The following is a 17,949-nucleotide window of genomic DNA, read 5'->3' as shown; positions in this document are numbered from 1 at the left end:
GAGTAGCACTGACCTAGGGGACACGCTGTCTGTGTGCTTGGGAGGCTAACAGCCAGCACTCTGACTGAATGCTGGGAGAAGACTTTGGGTGAGCTCAACTTCATTAAACAGGACAATGTCTTGTTAGTTAAGCATTAAGGTCTAGAAAGAGCATTATGATTTATTTTACATGTATTCGATTGCTTCCAATACTTCTTTCTAGCTGCTATTATTTAAATCTTTGTTCTTTGTTAAATAAACTTAGATTTGCTTATAGTGAAAACACTTACAGATGCTCAGAGTTAAATGGAGCGGTGAAACTGGTAAGATGAGGTGCACTGTTCCTTTGTGAATAGCAGAGCTGGGAATTCTGTGGAGTGTCTAGTAGATCAGAGGCTGGATGCTCCAGAGGGATGCTTGGAGCGTACCTGTCACTAACCTGCAGAGGGATAGCATGGCCTGCGTAGGCTGAGAGGGGAACGCTTGTGTTGCCTGTGGCAATGAGAGAGCTGTGGTACCCACAAGGCTTCCTCACACGAAGGGCAGATGCAACACTGCCAGGAAGCATCACACACCCTGCCTACATCTCTGTTCTCATTTCTGCCTATTCCACCTTTTGTTCTTTGTTCCACTTGAGCTTCTCACCTCCCTGAGCCCAGTGACCTGCTCACTCCTCTCACCATTGTTATTTTTTCTGGGCTGTCTTTCACATGTGGAACTTCCTCCCACCCTTCTATGCAAAGCAATAATTCTCTTCACCCATTTACAACTCACATCTATTGCAAAGCCCATCAAGGATAACTCACCTCAGAGTCAGTGTCACCCACTTATCCAAAATATCATTACAGGTGCCTTGGGTGATCATATCTACTTAGAGTGGAACCCAAGTACAGCAACAACCTCAGTTCCCTGGGAACCACACACACAATGCAGTAAGGATGCTTTCAGGAAAGTGTTAGTTCATGGAGTTATGAAACAGGGTTAATGAGAGAGAGCATGGGAGTGGAATGAAGACTGCCAGTCTGGTATGAAGCAGCGGGTGAACAAACCCAAAGTTTCCTTCAGTATCCAGAGTTTCTGTTTTAGGGAACAAACTCTCCTCAGCATAAATCTGGTACACACTGAAGAGACCATCCCTCATTTGTTGCTTGGGTTTCCCCACTCTGCAGTGTTGAGAGAGAGAGCGCAGCATTGTCGCTGGAAGAGGAAGAATGAAATGAGAAGTCCTGGGAAAAAAGGATCAGGCTGCTTAGTGAACTGCCATTTTTTTTTAAAAGCAGACATTCGTTACCTGAGTTTCTCATACTAGAGCTGTTCAGTTTGGAATCTTTGATGACCAAGTGCTTGATCCAAAGTGTGGGAGCTGTGATTTCTGAAAGACAACAAGAAACACTTAACAAAACCATAGCAGTTCCACTAGTGGGGGTTGGGGAGGCATGGTGGAGGTGTCCTGACTGGTCCATTCTAGTTCTTGGGTTTTGACGTGTCCTCCAGGGTTCCTTTGTGCATTTTGTATAGTGTGAGCCTTTAATTATCTCCCCCCACAAGCACACACCACCTCTTCCGCTCTTTCCATGTATTATGTCTCTGTTTCCTTCTTTCCCTAGCCCACAGTATCCTGCCTCATACCCTTCAGCCCTGACTCAGAAGAGGTACAGACTATGTTGTGCGGTACTGCATGTTTTGTTTTCCACTAAGAGATGCATGAAATTCAGCAAAATACTTTAAAATCAGGAATGTAAACGTTACCCTAGACCCCAGAAAGCAGTTGATCACCCACTTCCAATTGTCGATTCCCTTTTTAAAAAAAAAAAAATCAAATAGATAAATGAAGAGCAGTGCTGGAAACACTTAAAAGAAAGCATGTTAAAGAAACAGATCTCATTAAGGACATGTATCTGATGCACTAAACCAAAACACACACAGATATCAACTTTCAGAAAGTGCTTAGAGATCCGTGGATGAAACATGTTATACTGTTCAAGTTCAAAATACAGCAAACCCTGCCTTACGCAGCCCCTCAAGGGACGATACAAACTGGTTGCTTAACAGAGAGATATTCCAATAGAGGTTGAGCGGGGTACTTGATACCTTAAGTGGTCTCAAAAAGGGACTTTTAAAAACTAACTAAAGCATCCTCTATTGAAAACTATTTTTTTTTAAAATAGTAGGGCCTGATTGTTTTTATTTTTTTATTCTAAAAAAATGTTACAAGGGTTTTTCTGTTTGCTTATTGACATTTATATAGCTCTGTTTAACAAGGAAGAAGCTGACTAACTATATAGGAGAAATAAATACAAAAAGTGCATCAAATTCACAAAATTAAACAAACAAAGGTTAGGAGGGCAAACATTTTCTCTCTCTCAGCTCCAGCAATCATAGGAGTGTTTGCTTGTGAAAGGAGAATCGAGCAATTTAGTCATCTGCCCCAAACCCCCACCCCCACCCCAATCCAGGGTCATGGAGCTGCTGAACTGCAACCCAGAGTCAGAAGCTACACTTCCCTGACCTGTTTGCTATTCTTTTTGAGAGACAGAGACAGAGACAGAGACAGTGTGGGGCGGGGTGCCAGATTTAAGGGCAAATTTCAAGGAATGCTCTAGTACCACAACTGGTGCCTGCTTTTCAAAAAAGCTTTGCTCTCATTCAGTCACTTATATAAATGACCAGACTTCCTAACCAGCCCAGCACATTGGCTTATAACCACATTTGAAAAATCTGGCCTCAGACAACATAACCCAAGACCTACTATCTAAAGCTGACTTTTCCCTTTTCCCTAACAAAGATAATTGATGCCATTTAAGGGATTTCTTTCAAGTAAGAATTTTTTCCCCTTTCAAGGATATGTGGAAATACGTTAGTTTAAAAAAAGTTTATTGAACAGCAATTTAACTTCAGGGTTTTGCTGCCAGGTTTTTCTTTTTGTATCTAGCTAAAGAAGAAATTGTTTTCAAAACAAACATTTCGGGGGAAAACAGTATTTAAAACTCTGAACATCAAGTCAGTCTTCATTTTAACAATCTGACATCCCCAAACCCTATGTGATGCTCAAAGCAGTTTTCCTTTTTGATTGTCACATGAGTAAAAGATTCTGAAGGCAACATGCACCGCTTTTCCTTCCACTCCTACAACCACAAGGCCTTCAACATTAAGCTCCAGTGGCGCTTTTGCAGCCCCAGCGCCTCCATGGCAATAGCACAGGTGTAAGACTAAAATCCCATTACTGGGCCAGAGTTGTTTACTAATTCTGTACCCATAGGGTGAGATTTTCAAAAAAGAGCCTACAGGAGTTAAGCATACAAATCCTACCGAAATTCAATGGGATTTGTACACTTAACTCTCTCATCTTTGAGAGCTCCAGCCATAATGAATAGATAACAGAACAATGCTTTGGCCTTCTCTGTTGTCTCCCATTAGAGGGTCTCAAACCAATGAAGTGATCATCACAACCCCCAGTGCAGTAGGAAGTTTACTTATCCCTATTTTAGCAGTGGGGAAACTGACATATAGAGATAAGTGACATATCCAAGGTGTCACAGTGTGCGAGTGTCAGAACTTGGATAGCTCCCAGTCTCATGCTGCCTCTCCACTTGGCCAAAAGGAATGCTGCCCTAGTTAATAGAAGGCCTAAAATCTGACCATTCCTGTTACGAGATGTGCATGGTGCAAGAGGAAAGAAGTGATTGCATGATGTGTCGCAAGATTCACAGTAACACACAAAATAAACAAAGCAGGTGCATGGTCCTTCATTACGCTGTACAAGCTTGCTATGGTCCATTTCCCTCTTGGTCTCACCTACAGTCTCAGTGCAAAACGATGGGTCCTTTGAATGAGCAAATATTAGAGACTTTAAAATATCTTGCACAGAAGAGAGGCACACAAGAGCTATTAGGCTCTACATGTCCTGTTGGTGGCCAGGGCAGGACTGTCTCTGCAGCGTACACTCTAGTGTTTTGTCTGAATGACCCAAGGGTTGGGGACTTTCACCATTCCCTTAGGGCTTCTCTACATTACCCGCTGGATCAACGGGCAATCATCAATCCAGTGGGGGGTCGATTTATCGTGTCTAGTGCAGACGCGATAAATCGACCGCCGACCACTCTCCCGTAGACTCCGATGCTTCACCGGAGCAAGAGGCGCAGGCGGAGTTGATGGGGGAGCATCAGCAGTCGATTCACCTCAGTGAGGACACTGCAGTGAGTAGATTTAAGTAGGTCGACTTCAGCTACGTAATTCACGTAGCTGAAGTTGCATAACTTAGATAGATTCTCCCGCCCAGTGTAGACCAGACCTAAGAAACTTCTGACAAGGCTTCCACAGACTAATCTAGTGCACTGTTTGGGAATGATTCCTGTACTTAAGTCCACATTTTCTTAGTGCATTCCTTCCGTTGTGCATTCACCACCACTATCTTGGGGTAAACTGAAAGCCCAGCAGCATGCTGTTATTACAAACAGCAATTTAATACAATACCAGATGGCTGCTAGAAGGAACATGTTTTTTGCGGGTGTTTTTTTATGTAAACATGAGACTGACAACTAGGGTTTTGTTTCCTCTATTTATTTATGTGGGAATGCAAAATTTTGGCCTAAGTATCTTTTTTGTTTTTTAAAGCGGATACAAAGAATTTTATAAAAGCTAGGTCCATGCAAATGATGGAACTGCAGTCACTTGCGATTAAATACACTCCAAACCAAAACCCACCACCACCACCTATTCGTGTGAGGTGAAGGGAGGAGCTACTGACGGCAACACCTGGACCTGCCAAATCCCTTCGATTTTTGGTTTCAACTCCATCTTAAAATCTTAGGGACCCATAAAATCTGCAGCTCTCCCCTGGCCAGGACATTCAAAGGGGCTCATAGTGGAGGTTCAGGTTTTGGCTCCCATCTAAATTATAACTGATCACAGCAGTCTCACTTTAATTTAAGGATTCCAGGGAACTGAGGCACAACAGTTCTCAACAGTCACTGGGTCAGCACACCTGAAAGAGGAAACTGCCTTGGCGGACCATGGATCAGGTGGGCCCAGGACGCAGACTTCATTTACTTAATGGAAAGTGCATCACTGAAGGCAAGCGGTCAATGAAGAAACCTCCCAACATGTTCCCTCCAAGTCAACATTCACAGACTGCCGTTTAGTCTTCCCCTCCCTTTGGGGAAGCTGCTGTGGTTTGCGGAGGTTACGAAATTCCTTGTACCAATACTGGGGGGAGGGGTGGGTGTGAAGGGGAGGAGGACTGAATATACGAAACTGTCATTTCCGACTCAGAGCATTTTTTAGCCATGACGCCTTCCTCTCTGAGGTTATCCAAAGGATCCGTCCAACTTGTGTTATTCTTGGATCCCAGGGAAGAAGGGAGGATGGGAAAGGATTTGGATAAATACCTCAAGTCCCAAGGGCACTCTGAACTGTAGACAATTTATAAGATTCAGGGCGTTACTGCATTGCAGGTTAAAGCCAGGGTTTGAACAACAAATGTGAGGGAGAGAGAAAAATTTGTTTAAAAGGGAGGCTCTTACCTTCACCATCAAAAATCGGCTGGGTCTCCATGGTGGGCGTGGGCTTCGAACCATCATCTGAATTGAGAGTTAAAAAGAACCGAAAAGAAACTACCATTATTGAGGTAAATACTATCTACTCTCCAGTACTGTTGAATAATTGGGATTTGTACATGGCCCGGCCAAGTCCAAGAGAGAGAAGAAAGATAGACAGAAAGACGGAAAGTCAAGACATAATACATTTTCAGAGTTTACTTGGACACTAGTAGTATGTCACAGTAAACATGCACTGATCACTACCTTTAGATTTGAGAGAGAATTTCCCACACATAACACGGACATAAACTATGGGTATTTGCCCCTTCTCCCTGATGCATTGATTAGAGATCATCTTTTAGGATCAGGTGGGCCTATCCCACACAGTTGATATCCTGTGACACCAGGGAGCTGGGAATTAATGGACCAAAGTCCTTCTAATTATCTTCTTGGTTTAAAGAACATCTTCTGAAACTTACCAACGTGGAGCCGGGCATCACCATTCATTGAAGCGCTGTTAGAAAAGGTCTGTCAATAGGAAAACTTATTTCTTACAGTGGTAACGTCAAGCTGCCCTCTAGCTCCGACGTGATTATAAGACATGGGGAAAAAAAAACTTCTCTTAGATTAGCTTTCCCCAGTACACTATGCTCCGATGCCTTCTGGCAACAAGGGTGAAGTCTTTCCCTTTTAAAAGCTTACACCAAACAAAGTCAAATCCACAAGAAAAAACAAAAATCACAGGGGCCATAGAGACAAAAGATTAGATGCCAATCACATTATGCAGACAGGCATTGATTGCTAAGTTTGGGCTCAAGTTGAGGTCCACCCTCTCAAAGTTATGGGGTGTTTGAATTTGTTGTCCCTTTCTAGGCCCATCTCTACATGGCCTTAAAATATAGTGTTTCAGAGTAACAGCCGTGTTAGTCTGTATTCGTAAAAAGAAAAAAGAAAAGGAGTACTTGTGGCACCTTAGAGACTAACCAGTTTATTTGAGCATGAGCTTTCGTGAGCTACAGCTCACTTCATCGGATGCATAGCATATTGTGGAAACTGCAGAAGACATTATATACACACAGAGACCATGAAGGGTGGGAGGAAGTTTTGTTTCATGGTCTCTGTGTGTATATAATGTCTTCTGCAGTTTCCACAATATGCTATGCATCCGATGAAGTGAGCTGTAGCTCACGAAAGCTCATGCTCCAATAAACTGGTTAGTCTCTAAGGTGCCACAAGTACTCCTTTTCTTTTTTCTTTTTAAAATATAGTATGTGTGGTGGTGGAAGAAGTATCTGAAAGGGAAAAACACCGAGTTACACTGAAAATAATTGGGAGAGTCAGTTCAACTCCTTGGTTCAGTCTTGCTGTAGTGTGTTGTGGTGCTGTATAAAGTGAGGGTGAGGGGAAAACCTGTATATTTTTTGCATGTTGTGCTTTTAGAGAACTTACAACACAGCCTTTGTTGCATGACCTCACATCAGACACATTATGGGAAAGGGAGGGAGCTCACAGTTACAAAGCCCATAACAGAATATTTGAGGCCGGGGTGAGGGCGGAATCAATGGAAAACAAGACTATTCAGGCAATATTCTCATGACTACAGACTGCTTTTTTTAAATTGACTTGAGCTTAAATACCTTTTCATCAGAGCACTGATTATTTATTTCTAGGTACATCAATCAGAAAGGGAACCCAAACTGAAAAAGTGTGGTTCAAATTTCATTTCATCTGTGCAATTCCATGAAAATAAAAGATGGGAGACAGTAACGGAGAACCTCTATTCATTTGCCTCTTTTATACATTATATGGTAAAAATTGTATGCGTTCTGTGTGTTCAAATGTATTCTAACTACACTTGTTAAACATATAGACAATGCATGAATCAAACAGGGCTATATCCGTGGGCCAAATTCTCAGCTGAAATGGCCAATGCTGCAGGAATAAGTAAAGAGACTAGTAACAGCTAGTACTCAGCAGCTCACGGGATCTGGCCTGGGCAAGGCTCCCATTTAATGATGGTTTTGCCTGAATAAAAACCAAGTAAAAGCTAAGTAGGAAAAAAGAATCAGGGTTTAGCCCAATACATTTAACATTTATGCACTGGCTGTATCTTTTAATCATTCTTTGTATTTTAAATAGAGTTTGCATCAGTGATCAGGCCAAAGAGAAGGGTGCAGGGTTCCACCCAATCTCCTTCCATAATCTACAGCTTTGCCTGCACGCCAACAATAGCTAGATGTTTCTACTAAAATGACCAGCAGTTAAATAGTTAATGTTAACACTTCCATCATTAGGCTTCAGAGTTAGCATGCCCTTGTGATAAAATGGGGTCAATGTATTCCTCCTTTACAGTGGTCATTCCACGCTGGCTGTTCACAGGTTCAGGTAAACAGCATACCAATGAGGCACATTCTAAATGTCTTCTTTACACCTAAAAGGGCTAGAAATGTGTTTTTGCTTTTAGCAAAGGAAACTAACTGGGTAGACACCAACAGAGTGCTAGTAGGGTGTCCTGCTGAGTAACAGTCAAGTTCAACCTCTATTTTGCATAGCCATTTATATTAAGTAAATATGCAAATGCATTTTATTTCCCTGTAGACCAATCATTTCCTTATTCTAAGAGTAGGGGATTTGTCACACCAGCTCCGACGATTGATCCAGCCAGCCCAGCACCCTGTATTCTGACAGTGATCAATATATTAGGCTTCTGAGAAAGGTCGAAACCCCCACAATAGATCTAGTCCTGTTTTAATACCTTACATGAAGGGGAAATTCCTTCCTGACCCCTGCAGAGAATCAACTTGTTACATGAAGTATGAGATTTTTATGTCATTTTTAATAAGTAAAACTACAAACGTTACCAATCAAAGTTATCCAGCTTTAAAAAAAAAAAAAAAAAAAAAAAGGTCTAGCCTCAGTACTGGGCTTCCTTCATAGGAGATGGTATAGGGGTGAAGAAAAAGTTTGCAGGAGTGGCTGAACTACTACTCGCATGATGCAACCATCTCCTGTCTGATTGAGCCATGTTGTGCATCATGGGAGATGTTGTCTAGCCCAGTCCATAGGAGAGAAAAACATCAAGCAACAACTCCCAGGAGGCAATGAGGCACCAATGAGAAACAGTTTAATGTTAAACTGAATCCAAACGAAATGTTTCTAGTTAGTTCAACAAACTGAAATGAAAAACATTTATTACAAACATTACCTTACATATTTAGTTTCAGTTTTCTTGGCAGAAATATCAAAAAGTTTTGGAAAAGTTGAAATTTTCTCAATATTCAATTGTGCAGAAATTGCATTTTGCCAAAAAGCCTTAATGGAAAATTCCTGACCAGCTCTATACAAATAAACAATAGGTGGAATCCTGGTCCTATTGAAGTCAAATTGGAAATTTTGCCTTTGGCTTCAGTGGGGTCAGGCTTTAACCTAATATGAATAAAAATGTCAATGAACTTTCAAGGAATAGGTTTTGCTTTCAATTTAAGTTTAAAATTTCCATGTAGTGTCACAAACACACACACACACACACACACACACACAGTTGAGTCAGAAAATAAGAAAATGAAAGTGAAATAGACCTGTTACTGACCAAGCTGAGGGAAGTGAAAGAAGTTCACAGACAGCAACAATGATGAAAAGTAAAATGAAATGAAGTGATAACATTTTTGGTTTAGAGATTTTTCCAACCTAAAATGGCCCCTTTATGGGGGATGTGGAAATTTTCATGGAATTTTGTGGAATTTACTTTTCTTTTGAAATTTCCCAGTGTTTCCAACGAAAACCTCAAAACATTTTGGCTTTCAAAATGGAGAACAGTGGAAAACCAAAAACACAAATGGAGGCACTTTTACTTTTTTGTCAAAATAGAAAAATCCCAGTTAATTCCTCACTACCACAATTTTAACCCCTGTGAAAAATTTTGAACTTAGTTTTACAACCAGCTCTTAATTTTAACATTATTGAGTATTACCCTTGGTAACAGAGGTAAGTAAATTTTTAGGTATACAGAGCAAATACTTTCCTGGTATAACACTTTTGGCTTCATAGGAATTAGACAACAATTTGGCCCTTGATTTTTATCTTGATGTTATCCCTTTAAAAATGAGGCTATCTAATGAAAGGTAAGTCAACCTTCATACTAAGTCAGAACAAGGTGCTGGGCTTCAATATGACTCATGAAACCACAGCAACTACTTTAAAAAAAAATTATAAAGTTCTTAGGTGATATTCTACCACTCCATTGAAGCAGTTAACAACATAACAGTTTAAAAGTCAACACGACATACAGCAGTCTAAAAAAGTTATATGATTAGGAAAGGACTGGGCACAATGAACTGCCAGTATGGTAATAAGCTTATTTATAATGTTACCATTAATGCTTATCCACTGAGTAACTCAAGAATTGCTTTTCAATTTTAAAAACAGTCTCAGAAATCAAAAAGCGAGGGGCGGGGGTGGGCCCTAGAAATAGATCTGAGCCACAAATTTTGTATCCAAATCTAGATCTGAACTTTGCCAAAGTTTAGCATGATTTAATCAGGGAGGTTGTTTTAGGCCTATCTCAAGAACAAACAAAAAAAACCCAAAACAGTCACAAATACAACATTTTTGACAAATACTGACTCCTTCTCAAGAACTGAGGCCTTCCTTTTAGAGTTATCCAGAAATAGCCATTTATGATCAATTTGGTTTGATTTTCAGGATAATGCCCAAATGAAAAAAAAAAAAAAACAAACAAACCCTAAAAAACCAAGCCTATGAACTGTGTGTTTTTATTTTATAAAAATATAGAAATATAAATTAAATAAAAAGATCTTCCTAAAAATTAAGTATTTTGATATTACAAATAAAACCTCATACAACACTTTCCCCCATTTAACTGCCAAGGCTGAATTTTCAATTATTCAATCCATCATGGTAGCACCCAAAATTATGCTTTCCAAACACAAGACAACACAGTACCTGTCCTGTTTAAGAAACACGATTCCTCCTCACATTTACTTTTAAAAAAATACAGTAACAGAGGTGAACTTATTTAAAAATCAAAAAACCAGAAACTCATGGTATTTTGTTTTGGTTTGTTTAGGGGTCATGTAATAGTCACGAGACAAGTAGTACATTTTATTTTACAAAGTACACGCTGGTGTTGCTGCTTCCAGCTGCATGTCTATTTCTCGGACCAGAGGATTTTTTCCAATAATTCAATGTTCCCAACAAGTTTTAGTGAAACTTGTTGCGTCTCACAAGGCTTTCGACTTGGAGCAGAACAGCAGCTATGATATTGTCTACTCTCCTTTTCACTCCAGCCATTGCTTGTCACACTGAACTCTCGTTCCACTGGGCTGTTTGTTCCTGGTAAAACACTGAGGTAAAACACTGGCATAGCAGTAAGTTATAAACAAACATTCTGTAGTTATTAAAAAAAAAAAAAAGAGGGTTCTGATAAAATGAAAAACCAGGGCATTTCAGATTTCCCAGAAGTTCCTGGAATACAATATCATAGGGAAAAAGCAGGATATGTAGTCCCTTTAAAATGCCAATAAAATGTTTGATCTTTATTAATTACAATCTATTGCCTCCTGCAAGGAGCTAAAAAACCCTATAGCTTTAAGAAAGCTGTGCAAATGTAGCAGCTCCCCATATAGAATATGGGCAGAGGGACAGAAATAGAAAGTAAACCATGTATCCTAGCACCACTAGATGGCAATGTTTCCAGATCAGAATTGATGTGCACCTACAGAATCATCACTCTTGGCTGCAGTTTCCCAAAAGTCGGGGTGAAGAGAGAGCATCTGTGCCCTATCCTCAGATCCATAGCAGCCCAGCATGGATGATGGGATCATATATTTTCATTTCTCATGGTGTTCTTTGGATGGCTAGAAAAAAAATGTTATCTACCTTTCGTAACTGTTGTTCTTTGAGATGTGTTGCTCATGCACATTCCATTCTAGGCATGCGAGTGCTCATGTGCATGGATGGAGATTTTTGCCTTAGCAATATCCGTAGGGTAGGCTGTGCCACCCTCTGGAGTGCCACCCTCATGCATTGGTTTAATCAGACGCTGCCGGTTCTATGTCCTCTCAGTTCCTTCTTGCTGGCAACTCAGACAGAGGAGCAGGAGGACAGGTAATGGAACGGACATAAGCAACACATCTCAAAGAACAACAATTACGAAAGGTAGATAACCATTTTTTCTTCAAGTGCTTGTTCATGTCGATTCCATTCTAGGTGACTCACAAGCAGTATCCCTAGAGGTGGGCTCCAAGTTCACAGTCATGCAGCTTGCAACACTGCTCTACTGAAGCCAGCATTGTCTCGGGCTTGCTAGGTAAGTGCGTAGTGAGACATGAATGTGTGAATAGACAACCAGGTATCTGCAGATACCTAGAATTGACACATGGGCACGGAAGGCCACTGAGGCGGCTTGCGCCTTAGTCGAATGGGCAGTTATGATTGACAGTGGAGGCACTTTCACCTGATCATAGCAAAACCGAATGCATCCACGATGAAATTCTCTGGGTGGACACCAGATGACCTTTCATCGTATCCGCCACCGTGATGAACAGCTGCATCAACTTACGGAATGGCTTGGTCCTTTCAATGCAGAAGGCTAGTGCTCTCCTGATGTCCAGGGAATGCAACCTATACTCCTCTTCAGACTTATGAAGCTTTTGCAATAATACATCCTGGCTCATGTGAAATTGCAAAACCACGTTGAGCAGGAAAGCTGGGTACAGGGCAGCTGGACCTTGTCCTCGAAAAACACCGTATAGGGCATCTCCGAGGTAAGTGCCCTAATCTCAGAGACCCTTTGGGCAGACGTTATCGCCACCAGGAATGACATCTTCCAGGAGAGCAGAAGAAGGGAACAGGAAGCCAAGGGCTTGAAGGGAGCTCTCATGAGCCATGTGAGCACTAGATTCAGGTCCCATGGAGGGACAGGTTCTCAGACGTGGGGATAGAGTTGCTCCAGACCTTTCAAGAACCGGATCGTCATGTCATGAGCAAAGACGGACCTGCCCTGGAATGCGGGGTGAAAGGCTGATATGGTGGCCAAGTGGACCTTAAATCAATGAAAGGGACAAGCTCTGGAGTTTGAGATGCAGAAGGTAGTTCAGGATCTATTGCACCAAGGCCTGCTCAGGCCTAACCCCTTGGGTCGAGACCCAGCACGTGAACAGTTTCCATTTGGCCAGGTAGGTTGCTTTGGTGGAGGGCTTTCTACTTCCCAGTAGGACCTGCTGGACACAGGCCGAGCACTCCTGCTCTTTTGCATTCAACCATGCAGCAACCAAGCTGTTAGGTGCAGCGCTGCTAGGTTCAGGTACAGGAGCCTGCTGTGGTTCTGGGATAGGAGATCCAGTCAGAGCCCCCTACCACGGGAGTAAGAAAGCATCTGACAAGGAGCCCCTGTTGATCCCCCGAAATGAGCAAAACGTGTGGCATTTCCTGTTCTGACGAGTCGTGAACAAGTCCACTTGGGGAGATCCCCATTTTCGGAAGATCACGATGACCACCTCCGGGTGGAGTGACCATTCTTGGCGAGATGAGAAGATTCTGATGAGGCAATCTGTTAATATGTTCCTGGCCTCAGGGAGGTGCGCTGCCATAAGATGAATGACACGCTACACACAGAAGTCCCGGATCTGGAGAGCTTCCTGGCAAAGGGCTGATGACCTGGCTCTGCCTTGCTTGTTGATAACACATTGGGGTGGTGTTGTCTGCCAGGACTTGAACCCCCTCACCCTTCAAGTGGGACCAAAAAACCTGACAGGCCAAGCAAACCGCTCTGAGCTCCCTGACATTTATGTGGAGGGAGCGGTCAACCCACAAACCGCAGCCTTGTGTGCTGAGCCCGCCCAGGTGGGCTCCCCAGCCCAGGTCCGAGGCATCGGAAACCAGGGTCAGCGACGGGGCCAGGGCTGTGAAGGAAACTCCTTCCAACACACATCCAGGATCCAACCACCATGCCAGTGACAACTGGATGTGGTCCAGCACCTTGACCAGAGGCCTAGGTCGTGCTTGTTGGGGGATATAACCAATGTCAGCCACGCCTGCAGCGGCTGGAGATGAAGCTGGGCATGACAGATCATGCAAGTACAGGCTACCATGTGGCCTAACAACCTTAGGCAAGTGTGGGTGGTGCTGAGCAGGTGGCCCCTTACATGGGAGATCACATCCGACATGGCTCGAAAACGAGCCTCCGGAAAGAAAGCTCTGGTCCGCATGAACTCGAGGACCACCCCTATAAACTCTGTTTCACTGGTATGAGGGTCGATTTCTAACAGTCCCAGGTTACGACAGGTGGAACGCACCAGATTGAAACTGCTAGGCGCGACCTGCCATTGATGAACCAATTGTCCAGTTAAGGATAGACCTGAACTCTCTGATGCCTCAGGTAAGCGGCTACCAGGGGCACACATTTTGTAAATACCCATGGGGCCACGATTTCTAGCGGTCTGAGGTAACCCATGACCAGGCCAAACAATAGGGATGAAGACAGTTGAGGAAAGGAGGTGGCGGATCCGGGCAGTTGACTGGGGCATCGCTCAAGTGCGCCCTCAAAACGAATGCTTCTGGCCCCTGTGATGTTTTGCCATGCCAGGTTGCACAGGTGAATGGGAAGAGAAAGGGCAGTGATGACTAAAACTCGTGTCCCTATCCCTTCTCCTTGCAGACCCCCATTGAGACTGACAAGGCCTTGGCAGCAGGGGTGGCCGGAACTGTTTTCTCGCCGACTACGGCATATGCAACCAGCGAGCGGAGGGTGGCCTGAGTGTCCTTTAGTTCATGCAGCCTCGCATCTGTCTGCTCTGCAAAGAGCCCAATCCCATCAAACAGGAGATCCTGGATTGAGGACTGCATCTCCTCAGACAGGCCTGTGGTCTGAAGCCAGGAACTGCACCTCATGACCTCTGCTGAGGCAACCACCCCTGGCCACCGAACCAGCCACGTTCCATGCCATTTGGAGGGAACACCGAGCCGCTGTAGTACCCTCAACAAGGGCCCCAAATTCTTGGGCCACGTCCTGGGGCATGGAATCTTTGAATTTACAGAGTCCCGTCAATTGAAGTGATATCTCCCCAAAAGAGCCTGGTGGTTCACGACCCTGAACTGAAGACTGGCCATAGAATAACTTTGCCTTCCGAAAAGGTCAGTCTCTTGGCCGCCTCCTTGTTGGGGGTGGAACTAAATTGCCCTTGCTTGTCTCTCTCATTGGCCGCAGAAACCACCAATGAACCCAGCGGTGGGTGGATGTACAAGTATTCAAACCCCTGGGCTCAGACAAAATACTTGTTTTCAGCCCTCTTGGAGGTGGGTGGGATTGAGGACAGGGGTTGCCAGAGAGCTTTGGCAATCTTTAGGACCCCTTCTTGCACCGGAAGCATGACACAGGCAGGGGTTGAGGAGGAAAGCACATTAAACAAGGTGTCTGATTGCTCCGCCATCTCCTCCACCTCTAGGCCTAAGTTAATGGCCACCCTTTGGAGCAGGGCTTGGCGCTCCTTAAAATCGTCCGGTGGGCTAGCAGGAGAAGGCCCCGCCACAGCCTCATCTGGAAAGGATGAGGATGACTGGACCACTGTGGAAAGGCCTGGGTCATCACTGGGGGAAGGCCTGGGGAAGAGGGTAGGTCTCTGAGTGGGCACCTGCCTTTCCACCCTGGCATCTGACTGCGCTTCACGCACCAAGCCCAGTGCCGCCAAATGCTTGTCTGAAGTGGCGACCGACAATTGGTGCGAAGGGGGCATCAGCATAACCGGCATGCCCCAGGCATTCCAATAGGGCCACTGGGCTGGCCACTGGCCCTGCTGCCAGGACGGCATCGCGGAGGTGGATGCAGCCTCAAGAGCCCAGTTGCCATGGTGCTGTCTCCGTGAGGGGCTGAACTCCCTCTCCATACTGGAAGAATCCTCCTCCGATGACCACGGAGGGGCTGTTGATGCCTACGCCTGGGGACTAACCGTGAACAGTGACTTGAAGATGGGGATCTGTGCCGGGAGTAGGGGGAGCAGCACCATGTTGGGGAATGTTCCTGTGGTGTAGGTGACTGTGATTGACGTCATGGATAGGGTTAGCGGGCGGATGACCGATGCCGACCATACGGTTACTGGCGCCTCCCTCTGGGTGAGTCTCGATGAGAGGGTGGAGACCAGGAGCACAACGCCAGCGATCTGAAGCAGCGAACTGGTGACCTGGGCTGATGCAGAGACCTGGGGCGCAGCAACACAGAGCTCTGCCTCAGCTCCGGAGACCAGCAGTGTTTACTCACCTTGTGGGGGGCTTTCATGGCTGGCTTGCCCTCATAGGGAGCCTTTGCCGATTCCATCGCAGCACGTGGTGCCAGCTGCGCTGGGAGAGCCCTTTGCTCTCTGGGCGCTGGGAAGGCGTTGACTCCGCCATGAGTATGGGTCCCCTTCCACTCCCTGGAGTTGGTGGTGGATCCCTTGGGGGGGAGCAGGAGGTCCCCTAGGGGATGTATCCCCATGTGGCTCCGGGGTGGGTGAGCAGCCCGAAGAGGGTCCTTTACCCGATGCCCCTTGATCCTTCTCTCGGTGCCGGGTCCCACTTTTTCGACTTCTTCTTGGGCACCAGCGAAGAGAAACGGTGCCGGGTAGAGCCTGGTGCTGGGGGTGCACTGTGCAACGAGGCCAAAGTACTGGGAGTCGAGTCCAGCTGGGACGGCTCCAAGGCCAGGCAAAGAGCAGCCTCCACCAGGGGGCTCTCAAACGGATGTCGTGCTCTGTGTGTGTCCTGGGATGAAAGTTCTTACAGTGCGACACTTCTTTTACATGAGATTCCCCCAAGCACTGCAGATAGCTGCCAAGCGGGTCATTAACAGGCATAGGCCTATTACAGTCAGTGCAGGGCTTAAAACCCAGAAAAGTCCCCATTGGGACCCTAACTGACTAACTACAGTGCTTAACAGGTTTCAGAGTAGCAGCCGTGTTAGTCTGTATTCGCAAAAAGAAAAGGAGTACTTGTGGTACCTTAGAGACTAAAAAGTTATTTGAGCATAAGCTTTCGTGAGCTACAGCTCACTTCATCGGATGCATTCAGTGCTTTTCCACTGAATGCATCCGATGAAGTGAGCTGTAGCTCACGAAAGCTTATGCTCAAATAACTTTTAGTCTCTAAGGTACCACAAGTACTCCTTTTCTTAGTGCTTAACAGCTATTTACTAACTAACTACAGTAAACAAAACTATTTACAGCTCTAATACACAAAGCGAAGAAGGAAACCGCTGACCACTTGCAAGGCCAGGGACAGAGGCGCTCTGACCAACCACGATGGGCAGTAAGAAGGAACTGAGAGGGCATAGGGCCGGTGGCGCCTGATATACCAACATGTGAGCGTGGCACTCCAGAGGGCACCACAGCCGATCCTATGGATACTGCTAAGGAAAAAATCTCCACCGGTGCACGTGGGCGTGCACACACCTAGAATGGAATCGACATGAGCAAGCCCTCAAAGAAGAAACAGACATGGCTAATAGGGCAGAGAAGACAGTGTGGTGTGCAATCCTGAAACCATGTGTCTACATCACAAGTCCCCCTTCCTCTGTTGCACACTTGCATCACCTGTTGGGAAGAGGGAGAGAAAAATAAATCTCTGCAAGCGGAGCTGGAAAATCTAACCTTGGAAGGTACAACGCTGACAGCTGCAAACACTTCTCTCCCCATGCCATTGTCACAGGAGGATACTGGCTATAAGCCAGAAGGCCACCTAGCTTCCACTATCATGGGCCTCTCCTGAGGACAGAAGAGGATTATTCCTTCATTTTAGTGTGGCAATGGCGTCGCTAAGTACCCAGATGACAGTTTGCCTGCACTGACTAGCAGGGCAAGAACTCTTCATAGGGTAACTGACAGTAAGGGAGAATTTCCCCTGTAACCTCCCTACGGAGCATTCTGCATGCATCCACATACAGAACTCACACTGAATATGCAGGGGAGAGCCACACTTCAAATAAGAGGCCTTTTCTACAATGCAGGCAAAATAATTTTGCTCTAACAAAGCAATCTTTATTCTCCAAGCCACAGACTAGCTGCTTACGATCTATATGTTTATGTCAGGAGTAAAATGAGTTGCGATTATCAAGGAAAGAGGCACACTTATTGGCTGTTGACATTAATCAACAATCTTACCAGAGGCATAGACCGTATGGGGAGAAGTTGGGGAAGGAGGAGAGAAGGGCTAAAGCTGGTCTACCACTGCATCGCCTCCCTAGTAGAGATGTCCTTTGCGCCAAAAAGTGAGATGTGTGCATGCAGACAAGAGAAACAAATGAACCTGCCACTTCTGCAGTGTGATCTAAAAATAATCTCTATTTGCATTGCCATAAAGCAGCACTAAAATCTGTACTCTGTCTAAGGCAACCTCCAGTAATTCCCCATCTTGAGCCATTCTTTTCAGGTGACAAATCTGAGGA

At 44.8% G+C, this 17,949-nt stretch overlaps 1 protein-coding gene and 1 long non-coding RNA gene across 4 annotated transcripts in view; one reads left to right on the top strand and one right to left on the bottom strand.

Annotated features, from left to right (window-relative positions):
- The window catches only part of LOC141989167 (uncharacterized), a 37,070-nt gene extending 35,077 nt beyond the window's left edge, over positions 1-1,993 (top strand). Inside the window, exon 3 of the long non-coding RNA XR_012639926.1 lies at positions 1,587-1,993. This is a non-coding gene — a long non-coding RNA (uncharacterized LOC141989167). The remainder of the gene's footprint in view (positions 1-1,586) is intronic.
- The window catches only part of SMOC1 (SPARC related modular calcium binding 1), a 181,078-nt gene that overhangs the window by 48,813 nt on the left and 114,316 nt on the right, over positions 1-17,949 (bottom strand). For 2 of the 3 annotated variants that reach the window (XM_074955558.1, XM_074955557.1), the window contains exons 6-7: positions 5,502-5,591; positions 1,271-1,351 (exon numbers count right to left, since the gene is read on the bottom strand). In XM_074955558.1, coding sequence (XP_074811659.1) covers positions 1,271-1,351; positions 5,502-5,591 — 171 coding nt within the window. The remainder of the gene's footprint in view (positions 1-1,270; positions 1,352-5,501; positions 5,592-17,949) is intronic. The other variant, XM_074955559.1, reaches the window with a different exon arrangement.

Source organism: Natator depressus, chromosome 6 (assembly GCF_965152275.1).
Source record: "Natator depressus isolate rNatDep1 chromosome 6, rNatDep2.hap1, whole genome shotgun sequence".
NCBI classification, from domain to species: domain Eukaryota; kingdom Metazoa; phylum Chordata; order Testudines; family Cheloniidae; genus Natator; species Natator depressus.
Note: the sequence above shows the minus strand (reverse complement) of the source record. Positions and strands in the feature narration are given on the sequence as shown.